The sequence below is a fragment of the Macaca nemestrina genome, chromosome 9, assembly GCF_043159975.1.
Source record: "Macaca nemestrina isolate mMacNem1 chromosome 9, mMacNem.hap1, whole genome shotgun sequence".
In the NCBI taxonomy this organism is placed as follows: domain Eukaryota; kingdom Metazoa; phylum Chordata; class Mammalia; order Primates; family Cercopithecidae; genus Macaca; species Macaca nemestrina.
The window spans coordinates 30198201-30218425 of record NC_092133.1 but is presented as its reverse complement, the minus strand read 5'-3'; the positions used below and the strand labels follow the sequence as shown (position 1 = coordinate 30218425).

The following is a 20225-nucleotide window of genomic DNA, read 5'->3' as shown; positions in this document are numbered from 1 at the left end:
CTCCTTCTTCTTCTTCTTCTTCTTCTTCTTCTTCTTCTTATTATTATTATTATTATTATTATATAGAGTCAGAGTCTTGCTATGTTGCCCAGGCTGGTCTCCAACTCCCAGTCTCAAGTGATCCTCCCTCCTTGGCCTCCCAAGTGCTGGGATTACAGGCATGAGCCACCACGCCCGGCCAAGCAGGTCTTCTAATATCCATTTTATAGACAGACACACTGAGGCTTAGAGTGGCTGGGTGACTTGCCACAAGTCCTACAGTGCTGGTATTTGAACCCACGTGTGCCCCAAAGCTTTGCTGTCCTTCACATTCGTACCTCCTGATACCTCCGGGCCTTCTCTTCACACTGGAAGCGCCCTCGTCCACCAAGATGCACCTTGTTTTTGCTCATCCTAATCCTCCCTGACTTTAGGGCCCAGACCAACTCCTACCTCCTGGAAGGGCCCTCCCAGCCCACCTTGGCCCATGAAGATCTGAGCAGCTCCTCCCAAAGAATTAAGAGGAGGGAAACTGGACCCCAGAAGTGGGAATAGAGGGAAGGATGGATAAAAAAGGATGGAATCATGCCAAGATCAAAATCAGTTCTTAGATGCTTGGGACTTATGTCTCAGAGCTGAGGGCGGTGCTGAGAAACCTATCTGTACCTCTGTTTCTTCCTCCTCAACAAGATGGAAGCTTGAGTATTTGTGTTACTGTCTCTCATCCCTGCCCAGGGGAGGAGGACGGAAGTCCCTGGGTTCAGAAATCAACAAATACATTAGCCACCCTGTGCTGGGTGCCTACCATGTGCCATGTGCTTTTACACATAGCAACCCCATGATGGGGGCGGGTGGGGCTCATCCTCATTGTATAGATGAAGAAACTAAGGCACAGGCATTGATGCAGCTGGCCCAGGGACAGTGTTTGTGAGTGGTAGAGACAGCATTTGACCCAATTCTGTCTCACTCTGGAATCTGAGCTGCTTTCTGTTTAATGCTGCTCTCCTCCCCGCTCATCCCACCTGGGCTACAGCCTCGGAACTCCTCTTAGCCTCTTAGAACTTCATCCCCAAGAGGTGGGTCTTTAATAAAAATGGAGAGACTTCAGCTTCTGTGTCTAACTTCTAAAGCCTTGGGGATGGTCTGATTTCCCCCTGAGACCTGGATGTGAGGGGGGTATTAGGGTGGTTTTCAAAGACCCCTCTACAGGAGGACTTTTGTGCTTGGTGCTGAATAAACACTCAGTCCACCGGGACAATTGTCACGTGACCCCCATGGTGACCACACACTCTGGCCTCTTCCATGTGAACCTAGCTTCTGACATCTTGTCTCATCGCCTGTCACCCCAGGTGTGTCACCCCAGGTGGGCTATGTGCCATGTCCTTATGGACCCACCCCGGCCCACACAGTCTCACCTAGGACATACTTGCCCAAATCAGAGGGCTCCCACTTCATGAGACGCTGGGATGATTCCCACTCCCCGATCCCTGAGCGTAAAGGAAGAGAGGCCCTGAAAAGCCACAGAAGAGAATGAACCAGGGGCAGGGATGTCTGTCAAACCTGGGAGGAGACGGTGAACATCAGCCTGGGAAGGGATGGGCAGAGGGGAGCCATCGGTCCCTGTACCCGCCATGACAGTTCCGACCCCTTTAGACTAATACTGCTCATGGGCCCACTGCCCTAGGGCCATCCAGGGCAGTGTCACAGTTGAAGGTATCAAATCCTCTTGCAGTTCCAAATGTCCTGCCTCCGATGGGCAGGCGAGTGCTAGGGAGTGTGGATCTGCCTAGGGGACTACTGCCCAGTACTGAAACCCCTCATTTTTCCACCTGGTTTGGGGGTGGGAGGGGCTGTGGGCTCAGATCCCCATTCCTGCCTCTTCAGCAGACCACGCCTCATACTTTGCTAAAGTAGGTGGCCACCTCCTTGCGCGGAGGCCGGGGCCCGCCCCCAGCCCAGCCGTTGCCCATCAGCGGTGGCTCCTCCCTGCCCAGCTGCAGAGGTGGTTTGCATTTGTGCCAGCTTGTGAGTAGCCTGTTCATGGTGCCTTGATCCGTGATGCCACGCAGCTTCTCCCTTTCCTCCTCCGCACCATCGGGGGGTGTGGGGGCAGCCGCGGAAGCAGGGGCCATGGCCAGTGTCCCGTGGGTGTGACCCAGCTCCAGGTCATGGTTCATGGCCTCGAAGAACTGCTGGATGCAGACCTTGGCGAAGGCCTTGGCGTGCTCCGTGCACGTCTCGTCGAAGAGCTTGCGCTCGATGTCGATATAGTGGGACCAGTACTTGCTCTTGAGGAAGGCGACCTGCGTGAAGCAGGGCCGCACAGAGCGCACCACGAATGCCAGCAGTGTGGTCAGCAGCACAAAAGACCAGCCCAGCGCCTGTGGGGAGACGAGAGAGAGTCACGGGGCACTGTCCTTGGGCCTCCGAGCCTGTTCAGACTCCCAAAGCACTCTCTATGCCAGCACTTCTAGCTCAAAGAGCACAAATTGGGCAGTGAGCTTGCCTCTTGGCCTCCATTTCCTCATCTGTAAAACGGGCATAGAAATTGGAATAATGGAGATAGGTGCACCTCATGGAAAGAAGATCATGTGGGTAAAGCACCTGCCATGCTGGCGGGGCACCCACAGGGTCCAGGAGTTATGTGGGCAGACCCTGGAGTTAGGCTGCTTGGTTTGAATGCTGTCTCCACTACTTACTAGTTGACCAGGAGCAAAGCACTCAACTTCTCCGTGCCTCAGTTTCCACACCTATAAAATGCAGCTGGTGGTAGCACCTATCTCAGAGTGTTGTGAGGACTGAATGTGATAAGCTTAGCTCAGTGCCTGGTACCCAGTGCTCAGTGACTATTAACCATTACTGTTGTGCCAATAGGCCCTCACTTACTGTGCCTCTTCTTTCAGGAAGCCTTCCTTGATCTCACCAGGCCATAGTGGCCCATTTTCCTCTGAGTCCTGAACCTCTCCTTTGGCTCCTGGTATTGTCACCAAAGACAAGCGAGCGCCTCCTCTGTGTCGGTTCCGAGCTGGGCCTTCAGGGGTCATGGAGGCAAATCAGGCAAGAACTCAAACTCTGCGCTGAAGAGCACCCTGCACTTGGTTCCACTCTGCTCTGTCAGCTCACTGCAGGGCACGGGGCAGGACGCTCCCCAGCCCACGCTTCAGGGTCAGGCCCCAGCCGCACAGAGAAGCATTTGGGCAGATCAGGACTGGGGCTGAGGGCAAGCCCAGATGCCTATCATGGGGCTGGGCAAGTCATGACAGAGCAGACAGGGTGGGGAGCCACTGAGCGTGTGTACAGGCTGGGGGCACCCCAGGCTGTTCCAGGAGTACATGCGGGCTGGATCTTCTGGATTTCCAACTTGAAAATCTGATTTTTATGTGAAAAATTCTGATTTTTATTTTAATTTTATATACTTTGTTGTTTTGTTTTGTTTTGTTTTGTTTTGTTTTGTTTTGAGACAGGTCTTGCTCTGTTACCCAGGCCAGAGTGCAGTGGCACAATTACAGTTCACTGCAGCCTTGACCTCCCAGGCTCAAGCAATCCTCCCACTTCAGCTTCCTGAGTAGCTGGGACTACAGGCATGTGCCACCAAGCCTGGCTAATGTTTTTCTTTTTTTTTGGAGACAGGATCTCACTATATTCCCCAGGCTGGTCTTGAACTCCTGGGCTCTAGCGATCTTCTTGCCTTGGCCTCCCAAAGTGCTGGGATTACAGACATGAGCCACATCGTACCTGGCCCATTCTGGTTTTCAGAACATGCCAACGAATTCTAAAGTTGGATCTAGAATTCAGTCTCTGAAGGCCAAATGAAACGTGTATAGGCCAGGCAGCCTGCACCCTCTGGGGCCCACTCAGCTTATGATGTGGTGGCTTAAAGGTCAGGTGGAGGGACAGCTGCCAAGGCCTTGAGGCTGGGGACGATGGGATGAGTGCCCACAGGAGAGGAGGCACAGGTTTGGGAGGAGAGGGAAGTAGAGTTCAGTCTGGATGCTCAGAGCGTGACATTCACCAGGGCCATCTGGGTGGTGATGGAGGCCTCCCAGGAGAGAGGCCCCTGCTACAGCGGGAAGCCAGGAGTGTCTGGACTTGCCAGGGTAGAGTGTGCACGTTTCTCCAGCCCTTGCAGGGCAGGCTGGTCCCAGCCCCTCGCCCTGACAGCACCTGGTCTGCCAGCTGTGGGGGTGGGCTGCCTGGGTGGTCCTCCCCACACAGCACTGACTGGGTTGGAGAAGGCCATAGAGGCTTGGATGAGTGAGCGTGGAGGGGCAGAGGATGTGGGAGCAGGGCTGGGGAGGACCCTCGCTCTGGTTGACCCGTCAATGGGCTCTCCAACCTGTCTTTCCGTCACATCCCAACAGGGCCTCTCTCTCATCCACGCACCCCCTTCCAGGACACCCTGGTCCTTAGCTCCCACTCCCCAGCAGGGACGCACCAGATGGGGGCATTTGCCAGGGAAATGTACCCAAATGGCTTAGCCACCCACTGGCCTCACCACTGCCGAGGCCCGGAAGAGGGAAAGGATGCAAATTCCTCCAGCTTCCAAGCTCAGAGATCAGGATGGGGATGCAGGTCCACTCTGGGGACCTCAGGACAGGGGTCAGGCCCACTCACCAGAAGCCTCTGGACAGAGAGAGCCAAAGCACGTTCTCCGGATGGCCCTGGGCTGAGGGCACACGCATGGCTGTGCCTTCAGCCTCAGTTGGGAAGATGCCCCCCACACCTCGGAGCTCCACCTGAGCAGAGGCCCCATTTTGAGAGGTAGGGGGATAGGGCCCTCCCAGAGGGACCTTGATCTGCCAGTGAGACCCAGCCTGAGGCCACGCGGCCCCCTCACCTGGGAGATGCAGCGGAGGTAGCGCACAGCCACCTCTCGGGCCAGCAGCCAGTCGCCATCGTAGATCTCAGGGCAGGGCACCCGGGCCAGCAGGCGGGCGAGCTCAGGGGCAGGTAGACCGGGTGCCAGGCTGCCATTGCCCAGTGCGGTCACTGGCACGGCAGTGCAGAAGGCACAGAGGAAGCATTTGCCGTCGAGCAGTGTGACGGCCACCCAGACGACGGGCGCAATGAGGGCGCGCTGGGCCATGGAGCAGAACATGTAGCGCAACACAGCGGGGTCCTTGGCCCGGCGGCCCGGCGGCCGCTTCCACTCTTCGGCCAGCATGGACACGTTGTTGTTCATGACCAGGCCAAGCAGGAAGAGCACCAGGGGTGGCGCCAGCAGGATGCCCGCGCTGTAGGCCGCATTGTAGCCTGGCAGGCAGGGGCAGTTAAAGTCAAAGGCGGAGTACATCTGGGCACTGGCCAGGGCCATGATGCCGCAGATGCCGTTCATGAAGGACTCCTGGTTGGACTGCAGGAACTGGAAGATCATCCGGAACTTGTCCATCGTGCCCCCTGCGGGGCCTGGCCTCTTCTTCCCAACTCACCGCTGCCTCCGAGAGGGCCCCTGCTGCCCACCCTGCCCACTGGGTGCCCACCTCATGACTCAGGCGCTCCTGGCTGGGACCAGCAGAGCTCAGAGCAGAGGCTGAGGTCACTGTCGCTTTGAGGAATCTTTAGTCAGGTGCTGGCCGGGAGGGTGCAGATTGACCAATCCTGTGCGTTCAGCCAGGATTGTGCCCCTCCCTCCTGGGCTTCTCTCTCTCTGCAGCCGCCTCCACCTCCAGCACTAGCACCTGCTAGGGACCAGCTTTCTGTGGGTGTGGGAGGGAGGGAGGGAGAGGTGGGAGAGGGCAGGCTCAGACACAGGCTGGGAAGACACTGTCTCCAGCAGGGCTGCAGTTTGGAGAGTCCAGGGCTGCTGCAGGGGCCAGAGCTCCCGGACCTTGTCTTCTGAGCTCCTAGGAAGCTCATTGCCCTCCTTCTGCCCTTCCCACTGGGGGTCTCCTCCATGCTGTATCAGAATCCCAGAGGGCTCCTCTGTCAGTTCCCCGATGACAGTGTGGTGCTGCGGTGGCGGTGGCTGCAGTGAGGGTGCTGCTGGTGGTCATGGGGATATTGGCCACAGAGGGGATGGCAGTGGTGGTTGGGGGGATTGTGCTAATGTGGACATGGCGTAGAATGAAACGTCCTGGATTTGCTGGCAGAAGACTTGGATTTGACAGGTTGCCTGGGCAGGGGCTGTGGCCTGTGAATGTGTTGCAGGGGTCCTTATGTTGGCCTGCCTGTGTATCTGCGGGTGTGCCTGTGTGTTTGTGGGCTGTGGATGGCAAACCCTTTCCTGGCTCCACCTCTGACCTCTACTTCCCCAATCAAAAAATAAAGGGGTCTGCATGCTGACAGCAAGGGGGTGAAAAAATTAAATGGGTGGGGTGATGGGGTTTCATGCCTGGAGTTTGGGCCTCAAGAGTGCCTGCAGAAACCTGGCCAGCCCTCCTTCACAGACACATCAAAGAGGAGGAGCTGAGTGTGCTCGCTCTGATGCCCAGGGCTCTCCCTGACCTCCCAAGGGCAGGTCAGATCCAGCTCCAGCGGGATGTCTCCTGTCTGGGAAAAGGAGTGGGGTCTGGGGCTGAGACAGAGCCTGGCCAGGACATCTCCATGGGGCCCACAGATCTGTGCCTCCCCATGTGTATGCCCACGCGTGAGCTCACTGTGCCTTTGGGCCTCTGCATCTGTGTGTCAGTGTGTGTGTGTGTGATCACGTTAGTGGTCTTTGTGTCTGAGGGTCTCTGTATCACTGACCAGAACCAGCAGTGACCCAGGCTTGCCCTGGGTGGAGCCCTATGCCAGGCACTTACAAGCATTGCCTGTGTAACCTTCGTACAATCCCATGGGACAGGTACTACCATCCCCATTTTACAGAGGTGGGGACTGAGGCTTGGAGAGGTTAAGTTATCAGCTGAGAGTTACCCAGCTGGTAGGTGGAGGAGTGGGATTGGAACCCAGGCTAGCCCTCTCGTGGGAGTGGGAGTGGGGGGTGGAGGAGGGGTCAGGAAATGTTTTTTGGCCTTTCTCTTCTGGGCGAATCAGGTTCCTGTTCTGCTGGTCTGGGTGGAGATGCTGGATTGTCACCAATAGGATACAGTGGGGAAGGATGTTGCTCCCCTTGCTGTCAGGCTGGGCTTGGGGCAGTTGGAGCCCCCAGGCTGGGAGCCTCTGGAAGACCCTCGCAGAGGCTCCCCATGGAACACCATAGGTGGATGGCAGGATGAGGGAGGTCCAGTGATAGAGGTGACCTACCCTGCACATCTGCAGTGTTCGTATGCGTGTGAGCTGATGCCAGAGCTGGGGTGGGCTTGGGGTGGTCCAGGAAACCAGGAGGGGTGGTTTCAGGGGGCTACCTGGAATTCTGTCTTGTATATTGCACATAGCTCCCTGCTTGTAGATAACGTGCCTTTCTAGTAGCGCCCACACTGCCTGCTCTAACCACATATACACATTCTGCAAATTCTAAGTGCAGTGTTATTTTAAAATACTTGAGGCTGGGCACAGTGGCTCACACCTGTAATCCCATCACTTTTGGGAGGCCAAGGTGGGAGGATCACTTGAACCCAGGAGTTTGAGGCTGCAGTGAGCCATGATCACAACACTGCATTCCAGTCTGGACGACAGAGCAAGACCCGTCTCTAAATAATAATAACAATAATAAATACTCAATATAAGACAGTTTGATTAGATTATCAATCAATTGTTCTCATTATCATAAGAATTTTGGTTGCAGGGTGGGCACTGTGGCTCACAGCTGTAATCCCAACACTTTGGGAGGCCAACGAGGGAGGATTGCTTGAGCCCAGGAGTTTAAGACCAGCCTGGTGGCCGGGCGCGGTGGCTCAAGCCTGTAATCCCAGCACTTTGGGAGGCCGAGACGGGCGGATCACGAGGTCAGGAGATCGAGACCATCCTGGCTAACACAATGAAACCCCGTCTCTACTAACAAAATATAAAAAACTAGCCGGGCGAGGTGGCGGGCGCCTGTAGTCCCAGCTACTCGGGAGGCTGAGGCAGGAGAATGGCGGGAACCCGGGAGGTGGAGCTTGCAGTGAGCTGAGATCCGGCCACTGCACTCCAGCCTGGGTGACAGAGCGAGACTCGGCCTCAAAAAAAAAAAAAAAAAAAAAAAAAAGACCAGCCTGGGCAACATAGAGAGACCCAGTCTCTATGCCCGAAAAAAAAAAATATTACAGTTGTCATTGAAAGTAGAGTGAGGGTTAGTTTTTTTTCTGAGACAGGGTCTCACTCTGTCTCCCAGCCTGCTGTGCAGTGGCATGATCTCAGCTCACTGCAACCTCTACACCTCTACCTCCCAGACTCGAGCCATCCTCCCACTTCAGGCTCCCGAGCAGCTGGGACTATAGGTGTGCATCACCATGCCCGGCTGATTTTTGTATTTTTTCCTTATCTCAAAAAAAAAAAAAAAAAAAGATCACCTACTTGGGCTAAGTTTTTTTGTGGGTGGTGTTTATCCAACATTTGAAGAAATCATCATTAAAGAGCCTTCATGAGGCCGGGCGTGGTGGCTCATACGCGTAATCCCAGCACTTTGGAAGGCCGAGGTAGGTGGAGCACAAAGTCAGGAGATCGAGACCATCCTGGCTAACACGGTGAAACCCCATCTCTACTAAAAATACAAAAACTTAGCCAGGCGTGATGGCGGGCGCCTGTAGTCCCAGCTACTCAGGAGTCTGAGGCAGAAGAATCACTTGAACCCAGGAGGCAGAGGTTGCAGTGAGCCGAGATCGCGCCATTGTACTCCAGCCTGGGTGACAGAGCGAGACTCCATCTCAAAAAAAAAAAAAAAAAGGCCGGGCACGGTGGCTCAAGCCTGTAATCCCAGCACTTTGGGAGGCCGAGGCGGGTGGATCACGAGGTCAGGAGATCGAGACTATCCTGGCTAACATGGTGAAACCCCGTCTCTACTAAAAATACAAAAAACTAGCCGGGTGTGTGGTGGCAGGCGCCTGTAGTCTCAGCTACTTGGGAGGCTGAGGCGGGAGAATGGCGTGAACCTGGGAGGCGGAGCTTGCAGTGAGCCGAGATCACGCCACTGCACTCCAGCCTGGGAGACACAGCGAGACTCCGTCTCAAAAACAAACAAACAAACAAACAAACAAACAAACAAAAAAAGAGCCTTCATGAGCCGGGCATGGTGGCTTACGCCTAAAATCCTAGCACTTTGAGACACCGAGATGGGCGGATCACTTGAGATCAGGAGTTCCAGACCAGCCTGGCCAACATGGTGAAACCCCGTCTCTACTAAAAATACAAAAATGGCCGAGTGCGATGGCTCACACCTGTAATCCCAACACTTTGGGAGGCCGAGGCGGGTGTATCACCTGAGGTCAGAAGTTCGAGACCAGCCTGGCCAACATGGTGAAACCCCATCTCTACTAAAAATATAAAAATTAGCTGGGTGTGGTGGCGGGTACCTGTAATCCCAGCTACTCGGGAGACTGAGGCAAGAGAATCACTTGAACCTAGGAGACAGAGGTTGCAGTGAGCTGAGATCATGCCACTGCACCCCAGCCTGAGTGACAGCGCGAGACTCTGTCTCAAAAATATAAATAAATAAATAAAATAAAGAGCCTTGAATAGGAATTGCCTGCAACATTTCATGCAAAAAAAACCCCTGATATTAAAAAGTGCTCACCAAAGCAAGCTCATTTCTCATTTTGAGAAGTTTAGGAGGTTTCATTTGGATGTTTTACACAAATCTTTCCTAATACTTTATATTTCATTTTTTTCCTATCATAATTATATAAGATAAAGAAACGTAATCTTTTTTTTTTTCACCAGGTATCCTACGGACGTCTCCCAGTTCCCTCCCTGTGGCCCAGTGTTGTATATCAATGCCATCATGGATACACCTCCTTTGGGAGGTGATTAGGCCATGAGGGTGGAGCCCTGGTGAATGGGATTGGCGCCCTTATAGAAGGGACCCTGGACCCTGGACCTCTACCCTGCAAGGATACAGTGAGAAGGCAGAACCCAGCCTCCAGTACCCTCATCTCAGACTTCCAGCCTCCTGAACCATGAGAAATAAATGTTTGTTGTCTGTGGTATGTTTTGTTACTGTGGCCAAAGCTGTTGGACACAGGGACACCCCTGGGCTCCCGGGTACCACCCTTCCCTCACGCTGCTGCTCTCCTGGAACACGGTTGTGCCTCACTGCCCATCCAAAGCCACATCCAGGCCCCACCCACTCGCTCCTTGTTTCTTCCACTCGATGGTCAAGTTTTTCTCTTACCAAGAAGCCGGCCGGGTGTGGTGGCTCACTCCTGCAATCCCAGCACTTTGGGAGGCTGAAACGGGTGGATCATTTGAGGTCAGGAGCTTGAGACCAGCCTGACCAACACAGTGAAACTCCGTCTCTACTAAAAATACAAAAAATAAAAATAAAATTAGCAGGGTGTGGTGGTGTGTACCTGTAATCCCAGCTACTCAGGAGGCTGAGGCAGGAGAATCGCTTGGACCCAGGAGGCGGAAGTTGCAGTGAGCGGAGATCATACCACTGCACTCCAGCCTGGGTGACAGAGTGAGACTCCATCTCAAAAAACAACAAACAAACAAACAAAAGAAGCCGTGTCACAGAGCTAAGAGCAACCCAACCAGTGACCTGGGTTCAAGTCTCAGCCCGGCCACACACTAGCCAGGGACCGTGGGCAAGTCATCTAACCTCTGGGCGCCGCAGCGTTCTCATCTGTGAAATGTGGAGGATGATAGCGCCTGCCTCCCGGGTGGTTGTGAGGATTCAATCAGCTGGGCAGGTCAAGAGTTTCGCAGTGCGCCAGGCACACAAGGAGTGGTCATGAACCATCCTTACAACACTGTAATAATAATAGTGATCATCTCCACACCTGAGCTTCAGTAGTGCATTTTCAAAATTTGTATTAGTATTCTATTACTGCTGCAACAAATGTCCACAAATACAGTGCCTTAAAACAACACGAATTTATTCTCTTGTAGTTCTGAGGTCAGGAGCCTATAATGGATCTTGGATGGCTAACATCAAGTGGCTGTCAGTCTGTGCCTTCTGGAAGCTCTAGAAGAGAATCCATTTCCTCGTATTCTCTACTGTGTAGAGGACACCCGCATTCCCTGGCTTGTGACATCACATTCCTCCAACCTCTGCTTCCCTCATCACAGCTCTTTCTCTGACTCTCACCCTCCTCCTACCTCTCTCTCTCTCTCTCTCTTTTTTTTTTTTTTTTTTTTGAGATGGAGTCACTCTGTCGTCCAGGCTGGAGTGCAGTGGTGCGATCTCAGCTTACTGCAACCTCCGACTCCTGGGTTCAAGCGATTCTCCTGTCTCATCCTCCAGAGTAGCTGGGACTATAGGCGTGCATCACCATGCCTGGCTAATTTTTGTATTTTTAGTAGAGACAGGGTTTCACCATGTTGGCCAGGCTGGTCTCGAACCCCTGACCTCAGGTGATCCTCCCCCCTCAGCCTCCCAAAGGGCTAGGATTATAGGCGTGAGGCACCATGCCGGGCCCTACCTCCCTCTTATAAGGGACCCACCTGGCTAATCCAGGATCATTTCCTCATCTCAGAATCCATAATTTAATCACATCTGCAAAGCCCCTTTTGCCATGGAAAGTAACATATTCACAGGTTCTGGACGTTAGGCGGTGGACTCTTGAGGGCTTATGGTTCTATTTAACTTCAGTAGGGGTCTTTGGTGGTGCACTTATCAGTGCTTAGTGTCTTCTCAATCTCTCCCCTATAACTCCCAGGTCACGACTAAATAAATAAAAAGCAGGATGTCACACACATTTTGGAGCATGGTGGCAAACTCAGCCATGGTCAACACTGGGATGTACACTCGCCTCCTGCTTCCTGGCCTTGGGGCTGTTGTCCAGGCACCCAGAGGGCACAGCTGGTGAGTGCCCTCTGGTTTGGAGGAGTTAGGGGTGTCATGAAAAGCAGCATGCAAAGGAGGCTCCTGGGGAGAGCGAGTGCCGTACTTTTAGGAAAATGCACAATTTGCGTAGGAGAGTGTGAGTGTGGGGTGCTCCAAATGGGCGCTGCCCTCAACCAGAAGCTGTTGGAGCATCCAGAGATTGGGGCAGTGGAGGAGGCAGGAGCCAACAGCAAATGGGGCTGCCAAGGCATCTCAGGTGCTGGTAGGATGGGTTATCAGAGGTATGAAGTCTCTGCCTAAGAAAGATAAAATGCTACATTCTCCACCAGCCAAACCCTATGGGGGTGTACGCTGTGGCAAAATGGTAGCACTCACCAAGTCATTCACGTGTTCCCTTATAATTCTCAGCCTCTGTGCCAGGGAGGCTTGGGCCTTGTGCCTGATTTCTGGTGCAGAATCTACCATCACCTCTTACCATCTTCCCACACTTCTCCGAGGGTGGCCCTGGATGTCAGGTGTAACAGACACCTCTGTGCCCTGCCCACTCCCCTCAGCCCTCACCACTATCTTCTTTTTTTTTTAATTTTTTGATATGGAGTCTCGCTCTGTTGCCCAGGCTGGAGTGCAGTGTTGTGATCTCAGCTCACTGCATCCTCAGCTTCCTGGGTTCAAGCGATTCTCTTGTCTCAGCCTCTTGAGTATCTGGGACGACAGGTGCCCGCCACCACGCCCGGCTAATTTTTGTATTTTTAGTAGAGATGGGGTTTCACCATGTTGGCCAGGTTGGTCTCAAACTCTTTACCTCAAGGGATCTGCTCGCCTTGACCTCCCAAAGTGCTGGGATTACAGGCTTAAGCCATCACACCCGGCCTTTCACCACTATCTTCTTCTTTTTTTTTTTTTTTTTTTTGTTGAGACGGAGTCTCGCTCTGCCGCCCAGGCTGGAGTGCTGTGGCTGGATCTCAGCTCACTGCAAGCTCCGCCTCCCGGGTTTACGCCATTCTCCTGCCTCAGCCTCCCAAGCAGCTGGGACTACAGGCGCCCGCCACCTCGCCCGGCTAGTTTTTTTTGTATGTTTTTAGTAGAGACGGGGTTTCAATGTGTTTGCCAGGATGGTCTCGATCTCCTGACCTCGTGATCCGCCCATCTCGGCCTCCCAAAGTGCTGGGATTACAGGCTTGAGCCACCGCGCCCGGCCTCTAAAGGCTGCTCACTAAAAACAGCTCAGACTGTCTGCCTGAGGGCTTTTTTTTCTGGCACTGGGTTTACATTTGGCCCAAGGAAACCTGGAGGTGCCCAACTAGTGCCCCAGCCAGTGACAGCCAGAGATTGGTGGAGACATGCCACCTCCTCCTTCCTGGGGAACGGTTACTCGTGTTGTGCTCTCCCAGAGCTCCCCAGTGGGATCAGGCTCTGGTTGCCCACGGTGGTAACTGGCTGGTGGCTCTACCCTTGGCTGGCTTTCTTCCCTCTCCAGTATCACTTCTGTTCCTTGCAGGGTTCCCTGGAAGCAACTTCCTTAAAAGCTATGTGCACTCATTTCTTTTTCTCAGGACCTGCTTCTGGGAAATACTATGGGTCTTTTTTATTTTTGTTTGTTTATTTAGAGACAGGTTCTTGCTCTGTCTCCCAGACTGGAGTGCAGTGGCACAATCATAGCTCACTGTAACCTTGAACTCCTGGACTCAAAAGATCATTAAGTCTCAGCCTCCAAAGTAGCTAGGACTATAGATGTGCACCACCACCATGCCTAGCTAGGGTTTTTTTTTTTTTTTTTTTTTTTTTGTAATTTTTGTAGATATAGGGTCTTGCTGTGTTGCCCAGGCTGGTCTCAACTCCTGGCCTCAATGGATCCTCCCTTGCCTCGGCCCCCCACAAAGTGCTGGGGTTATAGGCGTGAGCCACTGTACCCAGTCATATCATGTGTCTTTATGGTGGCATCACAAGATGGCAGTGTCAGCTGGGTCCCCAAGTGACTGTGTGGGGCAGATCCCCCTTCTTCAACCTCCCTTCCCTGTTTAACTATATCAGGTTTTGCTTGAGTGAGAAATACATCTCTATTGTGTTAAGCAACTGACACTTTTGTTTTATTTTTACTGTATTTTATTTTATTATTTATTTATTTATTTTTGAGACAGAGTTTTGCTCTCTTGCCCAGGCTGGAGTGCACAGGCACGATCATGGCTCACTGCAACCTCCACCTCCCAGGTTCAAGTGATTCTCCATCCAGGTAACTGGGACTATAGGCATGCACCACCACCCCCAGCTAATATTTGTATTTTTAGTAGAGACGGGGTTTCACCATGTTGCCCAGGCTGGTCTCAAACTCATGACCTCAGGCGACCCGCCTGCCGCGGCCTCCCAAAGTGCTGGGATTACAGGCTGAGCCACCATGCCCAGCCTAGTGTATTTTATTTTACATTCCCAGCCTAGCCTAATATAATGTTTTTGTGTGAGATTTTAAGCAAGACACCCGGAGTCCATTCTAACTCTGAAATACCTCTAATCTATCGATTCTCTCCATTTCCACCCCAATCCAAGCCCCTTCAGTTCTTGCCTGCCTTCTGCAATTCTATCAAGACACTCCCAGGCTGTGGCCAGGGGGATCTTTTAAAAGTGAACATCTGACAAATTACTATTTAATTCCCTCCAATGTTTTAAGTCCAAAATCCTTAACAGGGCCTGTATGACCGTGCCTGTATGACTGTGTGACAGCTGGTGCCAGGGCCACTCTCCTCCCGATGCCTCCTCCCCAGCTGACCAGTTTGCTTTCAGTTTCTCAAACAGGACAAACCCCTTCCCATCTCAGGCCTTTGCACAGGTTCTGCACATTCCGGCAATACTTCTCCCCCTATTATCACCAGAGAATATTCCTGTGAATCCTTAAGGTCTCAGTGTAATGATTGTATTGGGGCTCAGATAAACAATACCCTGAAATGAAGGTCTCAGAAGCAAACGACTCTTTCTGACCTTCACCTGTGCCCCTGTCTCTGGCCCCTCATTCTCCTCCAAGGTTAGCCATAGAAACCAGACTCCCTCTTCCCCAGGGTGGGTCATAGAAACCAGAACCCCTTTCTCCCCGAAGCCAGCCATAAAACCATAAAACCTAAAAATATTACTCTAGACCCAGAGGGTGGTGGTTCACGCCTGTAATCCCAGCACTTTGGGAGGCCGAGGTGGGCGGATCACCTGAGGTCAGGAGTTCAAGACCAGCCTGGCCAACATGGCAAAACCCCGTCTCTACTAAAAAATACAAAAATTAGCCAGGTATGGTGAGAAGCGCCTGTAGTCCCAGCTACTCGAGAGGCTGAGGCAGGAGAATCGCTTGAACCCGGGAGGCGGAGGGTGCAGTGAGCTGAGATGGCGCCACTACACTCCAGCCTGAGTGACAGAGAGGCTCTGTCTCAAGAAAAAAACAAAACAAAACAAATTACTCTAATCCTCACCCCCAACATTTCTGCGTGAAAACTCGTCATAAAGAAATGATTTGACCTGCCTTGTTAGATTACAGATCACAAGATCCCCTTCCCCCGTCCCATGGGAGAAAGAAGTGCTGCCCAGAGAGGCCCGGGAGAACCTAAACGGAAGCCTTGCTGGGCTCCCCCCCAAGTCTATAGCATCAGCTCAGATCTTTTTTTGTCCAATCGTATTTCTGCGTGGTTGTTTCCATACTCTGTTGAACCTAAGCATAAAAATGGACCATTTCCTCTGTGTCTTTGGGTCTTCATCCTGAAAACTCTGGCATCAAATTACTATGTATGCTTTTCTCCTGTTGATCTGCTTTTTGTCAGTGATTTTCAGCGAACTTTCACTGGGTGAAGGGGAAGTTTTCCCTCCCCTACAGTTCCTTCTTTAGAGAAGCCTTCCTGAACCTTCTGCTGAGACCAGTCCTGTGGACACAGGCTTTCAGAGCCCCTGGATGTACTTCCACTTCCAGCACTTAATACAATTGTAATTACTTTTTGAGGTGGGTGGGTTATTTAATATCTAGGGGCTCCCATTGTACCATAAAGGCTTAAAGTCCTCATCTGTTTTATTCACTACCATATGCCCAATGCTTAGCAAAGTGCACCTAGTACATAAAGGATGCTCAGTAAGTATGAATGAAGGAATACACGAACAAGTGAATGAAGAAAAGAAGTGAACCTTGGACCAAGATAAATGTGTAGGGAGGCAAGAATTCAGACACAAAAGGGAGACAGCACGTACCTGCACAGCTCCGTGATAAGAGAAAAGACGGTGCACTTCTGAGATGGTACAGCTCTGTGAGATGAGTGGGGGGCGAAATGCCTGTACAAAGCTCACTGCCATGGCAGCTGCCACCAGATCACCTCCCACTGGCCTCCTCTAGACCCTCAGGGACCTCTCCCCATCTCACATGCCTCAGCCTCCCCATCAGAGCCAGTCAGCACAGGCGGGGAGAAGTCATTTCATGTGACTCCAAAGGGCTGGGCAGAGCTGAGCCCCAAATAGAGAACTCCCTCATTTTCTTCTTCTTTTTTCTCTTTCTTTTTTTGAGACAAAGTTTTGCTTTTGTTGCCCAGGCTGGAGTGCAATGGTGCGATCTTGGCTCACTGCAAAATCTGCCTCCCGGGTTCAAGCGATTCTCCTGTCTCAGCCTCCCAAGTAGCTGGGATTACAGATGTGCACCACCATGCCTGGCTAATTTTGTATTTTTAGTAGAGACAGCGTTTTACTATATATTGGCCAGGCTGGTCCCAATCACCTGACCTCAGGTGATCCACCCACCTCGGCCTCCCAAAGTGCTGGGATTATAGGCATGAGCCACCGCACCCGGCCATCTTCTTTTTTTCTTAAGAGATGAGGTTTTGCCATCTTGCCCAGGTTGGTCTTGAACTCTGGGCTCCAGTGATACACCTGCCTCAGCCTCCCAACATGCTGGGATTACAGGCATGAGCCACCGTGCCTGGCTGGACTCCCTCATTTTCAATGAGAGCCTTGGAAGTGGGAGCATGTTAGTGTGGACATGATTTCTCTGCTCCCATCGTAGTCTTTGGGTCCCAGTGCCCTTCCCCATATGGGGATGCTGAAGGTCTCTCTTGTATCATCGTCACAAATTGGGGCAGGTGCCCAGGGATTTATATGAATCACATAGAAATCTACCCATCTGCTTGGCCAGGACTACCTCCCTGGGAGAGCAGTCCCCCCCCGGGAAGTTGGCAGTGACCGGTGACTTTCCCTCTGTCCTCCCCCGATCAGTTGCTCAGAAGCACCACTGGATTTGTTGGTCCTCCTTCCCCCATCTAGGAATTTTCTCCTCCCTGGCCTGCCTCTGGACTCTGCCTCTGTGATTAACCCTTTCTCTCCCTTGTGGTCTCCTCTTCCCACTCCAAAACTAAAAGTCTTAGTCCTTCCTCTTCTCACACAAGCCCCACTTCTTGATGGCCCTATCCATTTCTGCAGCTGCACCATCCTATCCACATGGGTGAACCCCAAATATCATCACTCTTCCTGACCTTGCACCAAGCACTTGTCTCTCATCCCCAAATGCCAGCAAGATAAAGTCAAAGTCCTGAGCTAAATCCTGGAGTCTCCTGCCATCTTCCCCTTCTTTTGCAAACCTAGCTGAGATGGCGACTGCAACTGCCCAGGCTGCATGAGGGTGGGGACTGGAACAGCCAGTGTCCATGCTTCCAGTACATTCCTGCCTTGTCTGGCTGGCCACTGTGTCTCCCGAAGAAGGTCCACATACAGGACACGGTCAGGGGTTTGAAACCACACTGGGGACAGAAGAGGATGAAAGATACATTTGAAGGCTGTCAAGGACAGAGGATCAAGAGAATGTATTCCCAGGTACCGAGCTCAGGGAACGTGGCTTGATGGGCCTCCTGGGCCCTCTGGCCAAGGTCTTTTACTTTTGCCAGGCTGGACTGCACGCCTCTCCGCTTGGCTCTTTGTTCACTTGTTATATCTCTGTCTCCACTTCCAGACTCGAAGCCCCATTAAGACAGGACTATCTGTCTTGCTCTCTGGCCACTCTAGGCATTCAGTGAGCATCTGCTGAATAAATAAATAGAACATGTTCTGCCCCTTGCCCAACTTGATGTCTTTGTTCTTTTTTTTTTTTTTTTTTTAGACGGAGTCTCCCTCCGTCGCCAGGCTGGAGTGCAGTGGTGTGATCTTGGCTCACTGCAACCTCTGCCTTCTGGGTTCAAGCAATTCTCCTGCCTCAGCCTTGCAAGTAGCTGGGACTGCAAGTGTGCTCCACCATACCCAGCTAATTTTTGTATTTTTAGTAGAGACGGGGTTTCACCATGTTGGCCAGGCTGGTCTCAATCTCTTGACCTCGTGATCTGCCCGCCTCAGCCTCCCAAAGTGCTGTGATTACAGGCGTGAGCAACTGCGCCCAGCCTATGCCTTTGTTCTTAATTCTTCCCTTGAGATGCTCTGCACCCTCCCTCCATCTTTCTTTCCACATGTCAAAATCCTTCCCATCCTTAAGACCCATTCAAATGGTACCTTCATTGTGAAGCTTTCCCTCAACCCCCACCGCTGAGAGCCTCCTTCTCCCTGCTAACTCCCCATGGTACCTGGTTTGCCTTTATTAGATCACTTACACCTTATGCTTTGGATTATCATAATTTCTGTACCCACCTCTGTCCCCCAGTAGAGCGCCAAGTATAGCCTTTGCTCTCCTCTAGGCCTCTGCCCCTCATTGATGACTCCCTCTCTCCCCAGTCCCTGCCCTGCAGACATCCTGCTATGGCCTCCATCAGCACAGATGTTGGCCCCAGACAGCCGACCCGGGTTCGCCCCATGCTTTTCTACTTCTTCAGCACAAGGAAGCACAGCTCCTTGAGGGCAGGGACAGGCCATTGGTGTATTCTCTTCCCTATTCCCTGGCACAGTGCTTTCTATGCAGTAGGTGCTCTGTAAGTGCTCAGTATAGGAAGGTAAGAGTATCGATTGCAGTCGGCGCCTTTTTACTCCAGATGCTGCTTCCTTGGAGCCCAAAGCACCCTCCCTGAGCCTCCTTTCCCCAGACTGGGAGCTCACTCATGCAGACCGGGCCACCTCCAAGGTTTCCCTCCTTCCTCCGCACCCTATCACTGCTACAGCTTTGCCTAAACCAGGTCCCAACCCAGCGCTATTTCAGACATTTGCATGGCCTGACCACAGCCTGTAGGTGGGGAGGAGGCTGAGCTGCAGGGATTTTCTGGTCTCACAAGGCCTCTTGTCAAGAGCCCAGGAGCACAAAAGTTGCCTGATGAAGGGGCAGGGCTCCAGGGTGGGGGGCATCCAGGGGCCCCTGCACTTCCTGGGGTGCTGAGGAAGTAGAAAAGCATGGGGTGAACCCGGGTCTGCTTCCTGTGGCCACCATCTGTGCTGATGGAGGTGACCGCAGGGTGTCTGGGGGTGGGGGTAGGGAGCGGGGGCTGGATGAGTCATCAGGGAGGGGCAGAGGCTCAGAGGAGAGCAAAGGCTAAATCTTCCCCAAACCCTTCCTGTTTGGGCTGCCAGAGATGGAGTGGCAGTTTTGGTTTTTTTGGTTTTTGACACAGAGTTTCGCCCTTGTTGCTAGGCTGGAGTGCAGCGGTGTGACCTCTGCTCACTGCAACCTCTGCCTCCTGGGTTCAAACTATTCTCCTGCTTCAGCCTCCTGAGTAGCTGGGATTACACATGCCCACCACCATGCCCGGCTAATTTTTACATTTTTAGTAGAGTCAGGGTTTCACCACATTGGCCAGGCTGATCTCAAACTCCTGACCTCAGGTGATCTACCCGCCTCGGCTTCCCAAAGTGCAGGGATTACAGGCATGAGCCACTGAACCAGGCCTGGAATGGCAGTTTTTCCAGCAGAACTAACACCGGCATTTCAGGGGTTTTTGTCCCTGAGCTAGACCCCACACCCCTACTTTGCTCTGAGGAAATCCTCACCAGGGTGCCAACCTCTTGCTAAGGGCAGCAGTAGATACCCCTGGGAATTTCTAGGGGAGGGGGTCATCTTAGGAAGGAACCTTGCTGAGCCCAGGGCTCAGGCTAGCGGTGGGGCAAGGGTGCGTGGAAGGTGAAGGAGGAGTGCCTGCCCCCGCTGCAGGAGAGCAGAAGGCCGAGAGGAGCGGCATCTTGAAGGAGGAGGACCCAGGCAGGGCTGCTTGGCCTTGGTTGGCTAGAATTGGTGGGGCCTGGGAAGGCTGGAGCTGGGAGAGTCAGCCCCTTGACATTCAAACACAGAAAAATCCCCTCAACAGGAAAATATAAAAGTAGTCATCTGTAGTAGCCAGCAAGAGGCACTAACTAGTGGTTTCAAAAGGAACTCAACTAGCAGAGTTTGCTAGAACTCACTATGAGAACCTTGGTATAAGCTGCTAGAAACCCCAGAGAATTAAAGACAATTACACAGCCTGCACATGGTGGCTCACGCCTATATATCCCAGCACTTTGGGAGGCCGAGGTGGGCAGATCACCTGAGGTCAGG

General features: G+C 52.7%; 1 protein-coding gene across 1 annotated transcript; it reads right to left on the bottom strand.

The window, feature by feature from the left end:
* Positions 1-194: 194 nt before the first annotated feature.
* LOC105478323 (calcium homeostasis modulator 1) lies at positions 195-5525 on the bottom strand. The gene is made up of 2 exons (XM_011735464.2): positions 4817-5525; positions 195-2360 (listed from the first exon to the last, which is right to left on the bottom strand). Exons 1-2 carry the CDS (start codon positions 5366-5368, stop codon positions 1875-1877), a joined length of 1038 nt encoding a protein of 345 aa, XP_011733766.2. The 5' UTR covers positions 5369-5525; the 3' UTR covers positions 195-1874.
* Positions 5526-20225: the final 14700 nt, after the last annotated feature.

Bases quoted from the DNA above. Each gene is read 5' to 3' on its own strand.
- LOC105478323 (XM_011735464.2), bottom strand. From the start codon at position 5,368: ATGGACAAGTTCCGGATGATCTTCCAGTTCCTGCAGTCCAACCAGGAG. The intron at 2,361-4,816 runs GTGAGGGGGCCG...GTCTCCCCACAG, and splicing joins ACCTCCGCTGCATCTCCCAG to GCGCTGGGCTGGTCTTTTGT.